This window comes from Pelophylax lessonae, assembly GCF_965119305.1.
Source record: "Pelophylax lessonae genome assembly, chromosome: 4".
In the NCBI taxonomy this organism is placed as follows: Eukaryota; Metazoa; Chordata; class Amphibia; order Anura; family Ranidae; genus Pelophylax; species Pelophylax lessonae.
In genome coordinates, this window is record NC_138771.1 from 450,676,272 (window position 1) to 450,689,818 (window position 13,547).

General features: G+C 42.9%; 1 protein-coding gene across 1 annotated transcript in view; it reads right to left on the reverse strand.

The window, feature by feature from the left end:
• PDGFRB (platelet derived growth factor receptor beta) overlaps nucleotides 1-13,547 on the reverse strand; it is a 225,715-nt gene that overhangs the window by 92,364 nt on the left and 119,804 nt on the right. Inside the window, exons 4-6 of the mRNA XM_082255005.1 lie at nucleotides 12,705-13,004; nucleotides 8,363-8,629; nucleotides 4,677-4,804 (exon numbers count right to left, since the gene is read on the reverse strand). Of these exons, the coding sequence (XP_082111131.1) occupies nucleotides 4,677-4,804; nucleotides 8,363-8,629; nucleotides 12,705-13,004 (695 nt within the window). The remainder of the gene's footprint in view (nucleotides 1-4,676; nucleotides 4,805-8,362; nucleotides 8,630-12,704; nucleotides 13,005-13,547) is intronic.

Sequence of the window (13,547 nt, forward strand, 5' to 3'; positions counted from 1 at the left end):
GCATTATATGCAGATGATGCTCTTATATTCTTGGGAGATACAGATAGGTCTTTGACATCACTGATGACACTTATACAAACCTTTGGATCCTATTCTGGATTCAAAATTAATTGGGATCATAGATCTGTTGTCAAACTGGTCTATATATGTGCGTTTGAATTTTGACTATTGTACCTATCTTGTTGTAGTGTCAATTTTTTCTTTAATAAAAATAATCTGATTTAAAAAAAAGAAAAAAAAAATGATGCAGCAGGCTAGTCCATTTTGCTTAAATGTCATTGCAGCAACTCAAAATGGTACTCAGTTGTCTGTATGGCCCCCACGTGCTTGTATGCATGCCTAACAACATTGGGGAATGCTCCTAATGAGACGACGGATGGTGTCCTGGGGTATTTCCTCCCAGATCTGAACCAGGGCATCACTGATCTCCTGAACAGACTGAGGAGCAACCTTGTGGCATTGGATAGACCAAAACATAATGTCCCAGAGGTGTTCTATTGGATTTAGGTCAGGCGAGCATGGGGGCCATTCTATGGTATCAATTCCTTCATTGTCCAGGAACTGGCTGCATACTCTCGCCACATGAGGCCAGGCATTCTCCTGCACCAGGAGAAACCCAGGACCCACTGCACCAAGATAGGGTCTGACAATGGGTACAAGGATTTCATCCCGAAATCTAATGGCAGTCAGGGAGCCATTGTCTAGGCTTTAGAGGTCTGTGTGTCCCTCCATGGATATGCCTCCCCAGACCATCACTGACTCTGCACCAAACCGGTCATGCTAAACGATGTTACAGGCAGCATAACATTCTGCATGGCTTCCCCAGACCCTTTCACATCTGTCACATGCGCTCAGGATGAACCTGCTGTAATCTGTGAAAAGCACAGGGCGCCAGTGCCAGACCTGCCAATTCTGGTGTTCAATGGCAAATGCCAATCGAGCTCCACGGTGCTGAACAGTGAGCACAGGGTACGCTAGAGAACGTCAGGCCCTCAGGCCACTCTCATGAAGTCTGTTTCTAATTGTTTGGTAAGAGACATTCACACCAGTGGCCTGCTGGAGGTCATTTTGTAGGGCTCTGGCAGTGCTCATCCTGTTCCTCCATGCACAAAGAGTAACGGCCTGTCTCCTGGAATCTCCTCCATGCTTTTGAGACTGTGCTGGGAGACACAGCAAACCTTCTGGCAGTGGAACATATTGATGTGCCATCCTGGAGGAGTTAGACTGCCTGTGCAACCTCTAGGGTCCAGGTATCGCCTCATACTACCAGCAGTGACACTGAACCTAGCGAAATGCAAAATGCTAAATTTGTGAAAAACAATGAAAAAAGATGAGTAGGGAAAATAATGTTAGTTGGCTCCACCTGTAACACCATTCCTGTTTTGGAGGTTGTCTCATTGTTGCCCATCTAGTGCACCTATTGTTAATTTCATAAACACCAAAGCAGCTGAAACTGATTAACGCCCCAGGCGGTATACCCGAGTGTGGCTCGGGGTTAATTTTCAGTACCAAAAGCGGTAACCCCGAGCCACACTCGGGATTACCCCACAATGTTACTCCCCTTCCCTGTGATCCCCCGCCATCCTCCCCAGCGTCCTCACTATCTCTCCCCACTCTGTGCATGGCCGATTGCCGGAACTTGCCTTCCGGTTCCCTCCCTGCGAGCATTGCGACGCAGGGGGGTGGAAAGGGCGGCAAATTCAAAAGTGTAAATACACAAATGACATGATACAAAGTTGTGATCCTAACGGATTACACTGTATCATGCCATTTCACCTGGTGACTTTTCTAGTGCCCTGCCTGTGCTTTTCCAGTGCTTTGTGCCTGGAAAAATTTGAACAACCATGGCATCCAAAAAGCGTTCTTTTTTTGCGCAAAAGTGCTTTTAGACGAACTGGAAAACAGCAACAGCGAAACTGAGTTACTCGAAGAACTGAGCGATAGCGATTCGTGGGAAAATTCGTCATCAGGTATGGGAAGTGAAGACAGTGAGGATTCTGATGTCTCTTTCTGGCACATAGCTTGTGGAATTTGGGAAGTATATTAAATGATTCTTCAGAATTTCCAACGGAGTGATGTGCCAGAAAGAGACATCAGAATCGTCGCTGTTGCCACTTTCCGTACCTGATGACAAATTTCCCACGAATCGCTATCGCTCAGTTCTTCAAGTAACTCCGTTTCGCTGTCGCTGTTTTCCAGTTCGTCTAAAAGCGCTTTTGCGCAAAAAGAAAGCTTTTTGGACCTCATGGTCGTTCTCAAATTTCCAGCCACAAAGAACTGGAAAAGCACTGACAGGGCACTGGAAAAGTCACCAGGTGCAATCCTGTGGTGAAATGGCTTGATACAGTGTAATCTGTTAGGATCACAACTTTGTATCATGTCATTTAGTGTATTTACATTTTTGAAATTGCCATCGGTTCCACCTCCTGCGTCGCAACAATCGCAGGGAAGGGAAACGGAAGACAGGTGCCGACATCGGCCGAGCACACAGCAGGAGGACAGCGGGAGGACGGCGGGGGATCGCAGGGGAAGGTGAGTTTTAAAATGTAAAACAACAGATTACCGTGCAAAACAATGTACCGCTTTTAGCACAGAAATCTGGGCATAACCAGACCGCCAGGGAGGTTAACAACCTCTGCTACTTAACTGACCAGATCAATATCCCAGAAGTTTAATTGACTTGATGCTATACTCTGTTTAAAAAGTGTTCCTTTCATTTTTTGATCAGTGTGTATATATATATATATATATATATATATACAGGGCTTTTTTTCTCCGAGAATAGGTGCAGGTACTCCCCTCTTCTGAGTCCACTCCCTACCCACCTCCGAGTGCTGTCCTTTGGTTCCACCCTCTGCCCACCTCCCAGTACCCCCCCTTTTGGAGAATATAGAACCAAGTATCATGTTGTGGTTCTAGGTAATTTGTATGGAATTTGTTAATGATAACTAGAAAAGAAGTAAAATAGATCCCCTGGAATCAGCAACAATAGCCCCCCCAACAATAGATCCCCCCAGCAGCAATAAATCTTCCCCTGCCACAATAGAAAAAACAGTAAATTAGATCCCCTGCAATCAGCAACAACAGACCCCCAACAACAATAGCCCCGCCCCCCAGCAACAATAAATCCTCCCCTGCAACAATCGCCCCCCCCAATAAATCCTCCCCTGCAACAATAGACTCTCCCCCCAACAACAATAGCCCCCTCCAGCAACAATAGTTCCCCCAAGCAACCAAGCTCACCCCACTGGCCCCAGAACCCCTTTGCCATTGCATACATTCAGACTGGAGGTTCTGGAACTGCATTCTCCCACGTTCCCGCTGAAAAAAAGCCCTGTATATATATATATATATATATATATATATATATATATCCTTTTTTATGGGTTGAATTTTTCACTTTGAAGGCTTGCTGCTCAAAGTTAGGTGAAGGTCTTGTGCGGGATATCTTAAAAGAAACCAATCATTTTCTACTTGGGTCCGTCGATTTATATAATGGCTTTTCCTGTGCCAAGTGGAAAATGATAGGCTAAACAATAATTGCGTCCTATTAGAGGCATTCACTGCTCGGCAGCACCATTGTATTCAGGCAGCCGTCAGTGAAGAATCCTCTATCAATGCTGTTAGTGTTACATGGGGAATCGATTGATTTTCTTCTCACTGCCTGAACAAGATAAAATTGAGTTGTGTATGGTGGCCTTAAAGTGTACAGCATGTTACTGCAACATTTCATATCTTGATGTGTGTCTGTTGTATCAAGTATTTGTATGAAAAAGCTCAGCCTTTTTTTACTCTGCATGCCAATTCTCCTTGTTCTTAGGAATTGCTTCAGTGTCAGAAGAAAGTTCAGCACCGCTCCTCAATGTGGTGTAAAGCTGGGTACACAAAATCGGCCAAACTTTTGACCGTGTGTACAGCTGTCTGTTCTGCAGAAGCCAGTCTTACCAACAGCTTCTGTTAAATGGGTTTGCTGGAAAACCAGCATCCAACCGGCATCCGATTAATGCTGGCAGACATTGATTAGTGTGTTCTGGCGATCTGACAGTTTTTTTTGTTTAGTTTCTTGAGTTGAATCAAAAAAATCTTATAGTGTGTACCCAGCTATATACTCTGGTGGACAGCTTCTGCAGGAGGAGTGGCAGTTTGCGGTGTAACCAGATAGCGCTAGCCCACTGAAAGGGATCCTTGGAGGGTTCTTGGCTCCAGTGTCCCTACTCACCAGGAACCTGAACCCCCACTAAGTGCTGTCCCTACCCAGTGGATTCCTCATCCTAGCCTGCCACTTGCTTAACACGCCCCCAAATGACGTGAGATTACCTATTTAAAGGCTCCCCGTTAAGTAGACCACTCAAACTCTGGCGAGAATTGCAAATCAAATCAGATATTTTCTTTCCAGAGGACTAATGGAATCCCCAAGGAAACAATATCTCTAAACAGACTCCCCTTCCCCTGTAGTATTTGCATGGTGCCACCTACAGGCAGACAAAAGACCTCCAACTGCCTACAAGTTATTATTTTTTTTTTGCTGCCTCACCCTTACATAGCAAATGTGGAGATTTTACTTTCATGGACCCTTAGCAAACAAAACAAATTTATGTGGCTTAGCATCCACCCTAAACTGTATACACATTGAAGTAAGTTAACAGTGAAAGATTTTTATTTAGAATATTACCCACCTTTCTACCTGGATATGCCCAGGAAAAATTAAGGATTTCGTTATCAGTAACTGTGCATTTAATGGTGATGTTTTCCCCAATGATCACTGTGGTTTGTACAGGGGTAATGTCCATGTTGATAGTGTTGACTAGAAAAAATATATAAAAGGACTTGCATAAACAGTAAAGTAATGGCACAGTAGTGGAATGCATATAAACTAAAAGGAATTCAATACAAACATTATAAATCTGCAAGTGGGTAGTAGGTCTAGGATACTATACTGTTTTATTTACTATAAGCAGGATTTTTGAATCCTTACAGCTTTGGTCACACAGGTGTAATGGTTTTGTCCATCAATGAAATGATTATGAACATCATTACAACCACAATACATGCATATTCCAGTTGCCTAACAACTGCTCTTGTGAACAATCCTGCAAACATACATCAGGAGATAAACTAAACCTACCCCCACCCTCCATCCCCTAAACCAGTGATAGAAAACCTTGGCACCCCAGATGTTTTGGAACTATTGGAATTTTCCATGATGCTCATGCACTCTGCAGTGTAGTTTAGCATCATAGGAAATGTAGTTCCAAAGCATCTGGGGTGCCAAGGTTCGCCATCACTGCCCTAAACTAATGAGGTTGCTGGTGGTGGGGGAGAGGAGTTTGGCTTATCATGGAAGAAAATAGTTGTGATTGGCCAAGAAAATCTATCCCAGTCAAAAATGTCTTTTGCCAGCAGGCTTAGCCACCAGGCATTAGGGAAAACCAACAAACATCTGAACGTAAATTGTTGGGTTGATTAGATATAGTTTAATGTCGGTAGAAAGAGTCATATTTTGACATCATGCTGATGCTCAATACTGGGAACCTGTGCAACGAGAGCATTTTGGGACTTTTTTTTAGAACATCTCTTATCATATCAACCAAGCTTAAAACAGCCCACCTTGAGGGACTATGATCTGGTTCTCCCTATGCATTGAGTGCATGGGACAGAGATATTCTCTACATAGTTGATGACAGGTTGCAGACTATTTCTATGGTTTACTGCAACCACCCAGATGTACAGTAGGTAAAATTATTCCACTATATTTTCCTACTTGTGACTATGAAAACCAAAGAATCTACACTATATAGGGTCCTGTGCCTCTCTTGTTTATTCCACTCTCTTTATTTTATTTTTTTGCTGCAACAATACAGACCTTTTGGTAGGCACCTTAAAAAAAGTTTAGCTCTTAGAGCACTGTTAATTTGAGCACTGTTAATTAGAGCACTGTTAAAGAATTTTGTTACCTTTCCCCTGTATATTTGCATAGAAAGTCATCTGTATTTCTGCATAAAAAGCTGCCATCTTAGCCTCTGATCTAAAGTTGCTATGGTGCTGCACATATGATCAGTTATGACACCAGCCATTTGATGGCTTGACAGTTCAGTTGAGAGCGAATGCAGCTGTGACACCTATCATTCACAGCATAAGTTGAATATGACTGTTTTGGAGAACAGTTAAATCGATGGCTTAAATTCCGCTTTAAAGATGAATCCAGCAGTAGAACTGGAGAAATTAAACTGCAAAAACAGAGGGGGCAAGTTTTTTTTTTTAACTCAGGTAGCCAACCCCTGTATTTTGGTATGCTCTAGTTTAGTGGTTTGTTTAAAACCAGAGGTATGTCTGTATTATGATTCCAGGGGTGCATTCTCTAAATTATTTTTACTTTCATAATCATGTGACATGGCTTGGGAAAATACTTACTTTGTGCCCAACCTAGAGTTGGGCAATACGTATTATGTTTGACCACTATGTAGCACATTCACATCTGATGAATGCATGAAGATTGTGTTGACATGTACATTCTAAATCCCTAGGTTGTCACCACAAATACAGTGCATTGCGAAAGTATTCGGCCTCCTTGAACTTTTCGACCTTTTGCCACATTTCAGGCTTCAAACATAAAGATATAAAACTGTAATTTTTTTTGAAGAATCAACAACAAGTGGGACACAATCATGAAGTGGAACGAAATGTATTGGATATTTCAAACTTTTTTAACAAATAAAAAACTGAAAAATTGGGCATGCAAAATTATTCAGCCCCCTTAAGTTAATACTTTGTAGCGCCACCTTTTGCTGTGATTACAGCTGTAAGTCGCTTGGGGTATGTCTCTATCAGTTTTGCACATCGAGAGACTGAAATTTTTGCCCATTCCTCCTTGCAAAACAGCACAAGCTCAGTGAGGAAGGATGGAGAGCATTTGTGAACAGCAGTTTTCAGTTCTTTCCACAGATTCTCGATTGGATTCAGGTCTGGACTTTGACTTGGCCATTCTAACACCTGGATATGTTTATTTGTGAACCATTCCATTGTAGATTTTGCTTTATGTTTTGGATCATTGTCTTGTTGGAAGACAAGTCTCCGTCCCAGTCTCAGGTCTTTTGCAGACTCCATCAGGTTTTCTTCCAGAATGGTCCTGTATTTGGCTCCATCCATCTTCCCATCAATTTTAACCATCTTCCCTGTCCCTGCTGAAGAAAAGCAGGCCCAAACCCTGATGCTGCCACCACCATGTTTGACAGTGGGGATGGTGTGTTCAGGGTGATGAGCTGTGTTGCTTTTACGCCATACATAGCGTTTTGCGTTCGATTTTGGTTTCATCTGACCAGAGCACCTTCTTCCACATGTTTGGTGTGTCTCCCAGGTGGCTTGTGGCAAACTTTAAACTACACTTTTTATGGATATCTTTAAGAAATGGCTTTCTTCTTGCCACTCTTCCATAAAGGCCAGATTTGTGCAGTATACGACTGATTGTTGTCCTATGGACAGAGTCTCCCACCTCAGCTGTAGATCTCTGCAGTTCATCCAGAGTGATCATGGGCCTCTTGGCTGCATCTCTGATCAGTCTTCTCCTTGTATGAGCTGAAAGTTTAGAGGGACGGCCAGGTCTTCGTAGATTTGCAGTGGTCTGATACTCCTTCCATTTCAATATTATCGCTTGCACAGTGCTCCTTGGGATGTTTAAAGCTTGGGAAATCTTTTTGTATCCAAATCCGGCTTCTCCAAAACAGTATCTCGGACCTGCCTGGTGTGTTCCTTGTTCTTCATTATGCTCTCTGCACTTTAAATGGACCTCTGAGACTATCACAGTGCATGTGCATTTATACGGAGACTTGATTACACACAGGTGGATTCTATTTATCATCATTAGTCATTTAGGTCAACATTGGATCATTCAGAGATCCTCACTAAACTTCTGGAGAGAGTTTGCTGCACTGAAAGTAAAGGGGCTGAATAATTTTGCACGCCCAATTTTTCAGTTTTTTATTTGTTATAAAAGTTTGAAATATCCAATAAATTTCGTTCCACTTCATGATTGTGTCCCACTTGTTGTTGATTCTTCACAAAAAATTACAGTTTTATATCTTTATGTTTGAAGCCTGAAATGTGGCAAAAGGTCAAAAAAGTACAAGGGGGCCGAATACTTTCACAATGCACTGTAAGTACCTATTCATTCTGGAGTCTTTTGGTGTGATTTTCAATACTGAATAGATACACCTTCACTGGGCTCCAAAAATATGCAAAGTGGTAGATACACTTCCAACCAAACCCTATATATTACCGTAATACCCTTGATTACATGTGCTTCAAGATCTTTACTTAGAAAGCACTTTTCTGCCATACACTCAAAAATATTTAGGACATCTTTTACCTGTCACGCTATAGATAAAAAATGAAGTAGAAGAAACTTCCTTCCCATCCAGAGAAGCTTTACAATAATAGTTCCGATCTTCAAAATGTCCAGTGAAACCTTTCTTGTTGTCATACTGATAAGGGATTTCAATATCTCCTGCCTTCTCGTGAAGAGTCACTGTGGCATTAGGGTAAGTCACTCGGCAAGGAATTGTACTTTTGCTGTTCACTGGAACAAATAAGTACTCCCCATGTTCCTTGATTGGCAGAAACCACATTTCTGGATCTGGGCAGAAAGTAGAAGGCAAGAGTTCAATAATAGTGCAAGAAACAAACCAGTTATATATAATATTATAGGGCATATACAGTGGAGCCTAGTGTGTGAACAATGGGAAATGTATGTGTTGGCTATAGTGAGAAGGAAAATTCTTGTATTTGTCACCTCTATCAAGGTAATACTAAAGACTTGGATTTTTTTATTTTTTTATTTTTTTAACCACTTCAGTACCAGGCACTTTTCCCCCCTTCCCGCCCAGGCCAATTTATAGCTTTTAGCGCTGTTGCATTTTGAATGACAATTGCGTGATCACGCAACACTGTACCTAAACCAAATGTATGTCATTTTTTCCCCACAAATAGAGCTTTCTTTTGGTGGTATTTGATCACCGGAAGTTTTTTTCTTTTTTGCTAAACAAATAAAAAAAGACCTAAAAGTTTGAAAAAAAAAAACCATTTTTTTTTGTTTATGTTATAAAATTTTGTAAATAGATACGTTTTTTTCCTGCACTGGTGAGCACTGATGAGGCCGCACTGACAGGCACTGATGAGGTGGCACTGATGGGGTGGCACTGATAGGCAGCACTGATATGCAGCACTGATGGGCACTGATATGTGGCACTGATAGGTAGCACTGATATGCAGCATTGGTGGGCACTGATAGGCGGCACTGATGGGCACTGATAGACGGCATTGATGGGCACTGATAGGTGGCACTGATGGGCACTGATAGGTGGCACTGATTGCACTGATAGGTGGCACTGATGGGCGGCACTGATGGGCGGCACTGATGGGCGGCACTGATAGGCGGCATTGGTGGGCACTAATGGGCACTGGTGGGCGGCACTGATAGATGACAATGATGGGCACTGGTGGGCAGCACTGATGGGGAGGACACTGGAAGGCAGCACTGTTGGTGAGGGCACTGGCAGGCTCCCTAAACCCTGATTTGCCATCCCTGGTGGCCATGGTGGTCATCCCTGGGGTCATGGGTGGGCATCCTTGGGGTCATGGGTGGGCATCCCTGGTGGTTCTAGTGGCACCCCAAGGGTCTGCACTGGTAATCAATGCTCTGATTACCAGTGAAGACCCCCCCCCCGTCAGGAGAGCCGCAGATCGGCTCTCCTCTACTCGTGCCTGTCAGGCACGAACTGAGGAAAGCCGATCAGCGGCACTTCCTATTTACTATGTGACCAGCTGTGATTGGACACAGCTGGTCACATGGTAAAGAGCCTACATCAGTCAGTCAGAGTGACCCACCACAGCACCGATCGCCACTCTGCGAGGGGGCGCGCAGAGCGCATTATCCTGCTGTCATCATATGACGTCCGGTCAGGATAATGTAACCACCTTCCCGCTGTCATTTGCCTATAGGGCGATTGAAGAGACAAGAACTCACTGCTCAAGGTGGTGTAATTGCCTGATGACTCACACCGGTGCATGCCCCGGCTCGCCTCCGTGAAAACTTGATAAAGGAAAAGGAATTGGCAGCACTCCAGGTTGAGTCAAAATCCAGATTTATTCACTGGACATCCAAATATGACAATCGTGACAAGGTAGATGCGTTTCACACACTTGCCTATAGGGCGGGTGGGAAGTGGTTAAACAACAAACATGTTATACTTACCTGCTCTGTACAATGGTTTTGCACAAAGCAGCCCTGATCCCCTTATTTTTGTGTCCCCTGCCAGTGGTGCTGGCTCTTACCCCCCTGCTGAGTACCCATAGCAAGCCTCTTTCTATGGGGGCACTTGAGCAGGCTCCCTCTCGAGCAGCACTTCTGTGTTAACCAGTGACGAGAGAGAGACCTGGGAGAGCCACTGCTCTTATGCACATCACTGGCTCGAGATGGGTCTCAGGTAAGTATAAGGGGGGTTGGGGGGGATCCTGTACCCTGAATGTTTTTTACCTTAATGCATGGAATGCACAGAATTTTTACCAAAAATATGTAGCAGATTCAAATTGGCCTAAAATGTTAAAAATTTTTGATTTTTACATATTTTTTTTTAGAATGTTATATATCAGAATGGGAAAAATATATATATTTTTTTTTTTTCAAAATTGTCGCTCTTTTTGTCAAAAATTTAAAATCGCACAGGTGATCAAATACCACCAAAAGAAAGCTCTATTTGTGGGCAAAAAAAGGACATAAATTTCATTTGGGTACAGTGTCGCACGACCGCGCAATTGTCCGTTAAAGTGACGCAGTGGCGAATCACAAAATATGGCCTGTTCAGGAAGGGGGTATAATCTTCTGGTCTTAAAGTGTATAAAAGTACACTCATTGAGAATTTTTTTGTCAAAGACATGTAGCTAAATACATTTAGGCCTAAATATATGACAAAAATTGAATATATTGGATATTTTTTAACAGTCAAATTAGAAAATGGAAATTTTTCGCAAGATTTTCGCTATTTTTTTATTTATATTGCAAAAAATAAAAAGTGCAGAGGTGATTAAATGCCACAAAAAGAAAGCTCTGTTTGTGGGGAAAAAAAGTCGTGAATTTCGTTTGGGTACAGCATTGCATGACCGCGCAATTGTCAGTTAAATTCACGCAGTGCCACGTTGAAAAAAGTGGCCTGGTCATTGAGCAGCAAAATCCTCTGGTCTTAAAGTGGTTAAATTGCTGGCAACCCAATACCATTGATGGCAATACAAATATGTTAAAAAAAAAAAAACGGCGTGGGGGTCCCCCCCACCAATCCATACCAGGCCCTTCGGGTCTGCTACGTAAGGGAACCCCAAAATGTAAAAAGGAAAAAAAATGGCTTGGAGTCCCCCCAAAATCCATACCAGACTCTTAACTGAGCATGCAGCCCGGTAGAACAGGAAAGCAACGAGCAAGTTGCCCTTACCTATTCCAGAACTGTCACAGGGTAGAGCAGGCATTTGACGGTTAGCCTTAGTCATGGGCAGAGCATTTTTTTTCCTTTTTTCGGGTCCGCTGGTGTTGCGGCCGACGTGATTGATGATGGTTCTACATTGGGGGACATTGTTTTTTTATTAAAGGAATTATCAAAAACTGCCTCCTGTCTATTTTTTTTTTGACACTTTTTTTGGTGAATGGGTAGGAGTACAATCGTACCCCATACTCATTCACATAGGGATCTGAGGGCCCCCTTGATTCCGATAAGCTTCCTGCCCATAGACCCCCACAACCACCGCCCAAGGTTGTTGGGAAGAGGCCCTTGTCCGGATCCCCCCTGCCCCAAAGCACCCCCCCCATGTTGAGGACATATGGCCTGGCATGGTTTATGGGGGGGATGGGGCTTGCTCACCCCCCCCCTTTCCTGTCCTGCCTGGCTGCATGTAAGTGTCTGGTATTAATTTTGTGGGGGACCCCACAACGTGTTTTTTTTTTTTTTTTTTTGGCGTGGGGTTTCCCTTAAATTCTATACCAGACCCAAAGAGCCTGGTATAGATTGGGGGGGGGGACCCCATGTTGTTTTATTTTTCACTTTTTTCTATTGCTGGCAATGTTTTTTTTTTCCATTCAGCGGGAAAGCTTGCTGACAGCTGATGACTCATCCATTAAGGGCGCAGCGGCCAGCTTCCTGGCCCGCTCCTTAACAACCAGCTATTTACTGTTCTCTGATTGGGCAAATCCTTGCTCAATCAGGCCTTAAAATGCACTGTGCACCCTGCAAATTCGGGTGTTCGCAGAACAGGCGATATTCGGACCGAACTTTTGCTCTGCTCAAACTGTTCCCCCAACTCTAATTTGTACCTGGCTTCTTTCTCTTACAATCCAGCTCTGCTCTACAGGAACTGCAAGAGGCTGATATCAGGTCAAATTTCGGTACTTACACAGCTTACATTGAAAAATATTTTTAATGGTGTTAAGACTATAGTGCTGCATTAGTTTGTGTCTTTTATATTTGCCTAAAGTTCAGCCCTAAATGAGTGACAGAAGTGCTAATGCAACACACTTTCTTTAAATGGACCCTAAATGTATCAATTGTGAAATAAATATTTTATATAATAATAATTCCAAACCATTATTTTTTTCCTTTAAAACATCTTTACAGAAGCTCAGAATAAGTTCAGTAGATTTTGTCATGAAATCATATTATTGTTTTTACCTGGTACAAAGATGTAGACAGATTTCATGTCTCCTTCATCTCCTTGGCTAGTTGACTCATTGTACAGACAAGAGTAGAGTCCTGTGTTGGCCCCATTAACATTAGAAAGGGTCAGGGTATTGGTGTATAGGCCATCTCTGTAATCCAGACTGGAGGAAACAAACTGTTCGTCGTGCTTCCAGGTGACCTTCTTATTGGCAGAACAGTTCAGAGTAAAGGTGCTGTCAAGATCGAGCACTATTTCTGACTCACTTGGGCTGATTTCCAAGGACGAGGTTCTCCAAGTTAATATTAACAAACCTAAAAAAAGGATAAAGTCAATGTACTTTGTTAATATATATATTATACCATATGGTAATATATTATACCATTGTTCTCGTTTAAGTGTTATTATATACTGCTGTTAAAGTGATGCTATTGGTTGGCTTTTTGCCTATGTATTGTGGCAATACATGCTTTAGGCCCCATTCACACTTTGCAATTTGGAATCGTGGGCATAATTGCCATGATTCTGCGCACGATTCTAAATCTTGTGGCAATCACTGCAAAACATAGGATGAAAATTTGGGTGCCATTATCCTTTGCTGGCACTCCAAGCGCAATGCAATTCTGCTGCGTTTGTCAGGCGACATGCCCTGTGGCAATCTGTACCTTTAAAAATTACGTGAAGCTTATGGCCCAGAAAGGAGCAGAAACTTCTTTTCAGATGGCAAACATTCATAGGGCAGCTTATTCGAGGGAATGAGCTGGCCCTATGTGACTTGTAGACACGTGTGAGAATCGTTCTCTGCAAATTGCGTATTGAGAATGCTTGTTCCCGCTAAGCGATATGTGAACTGGGCT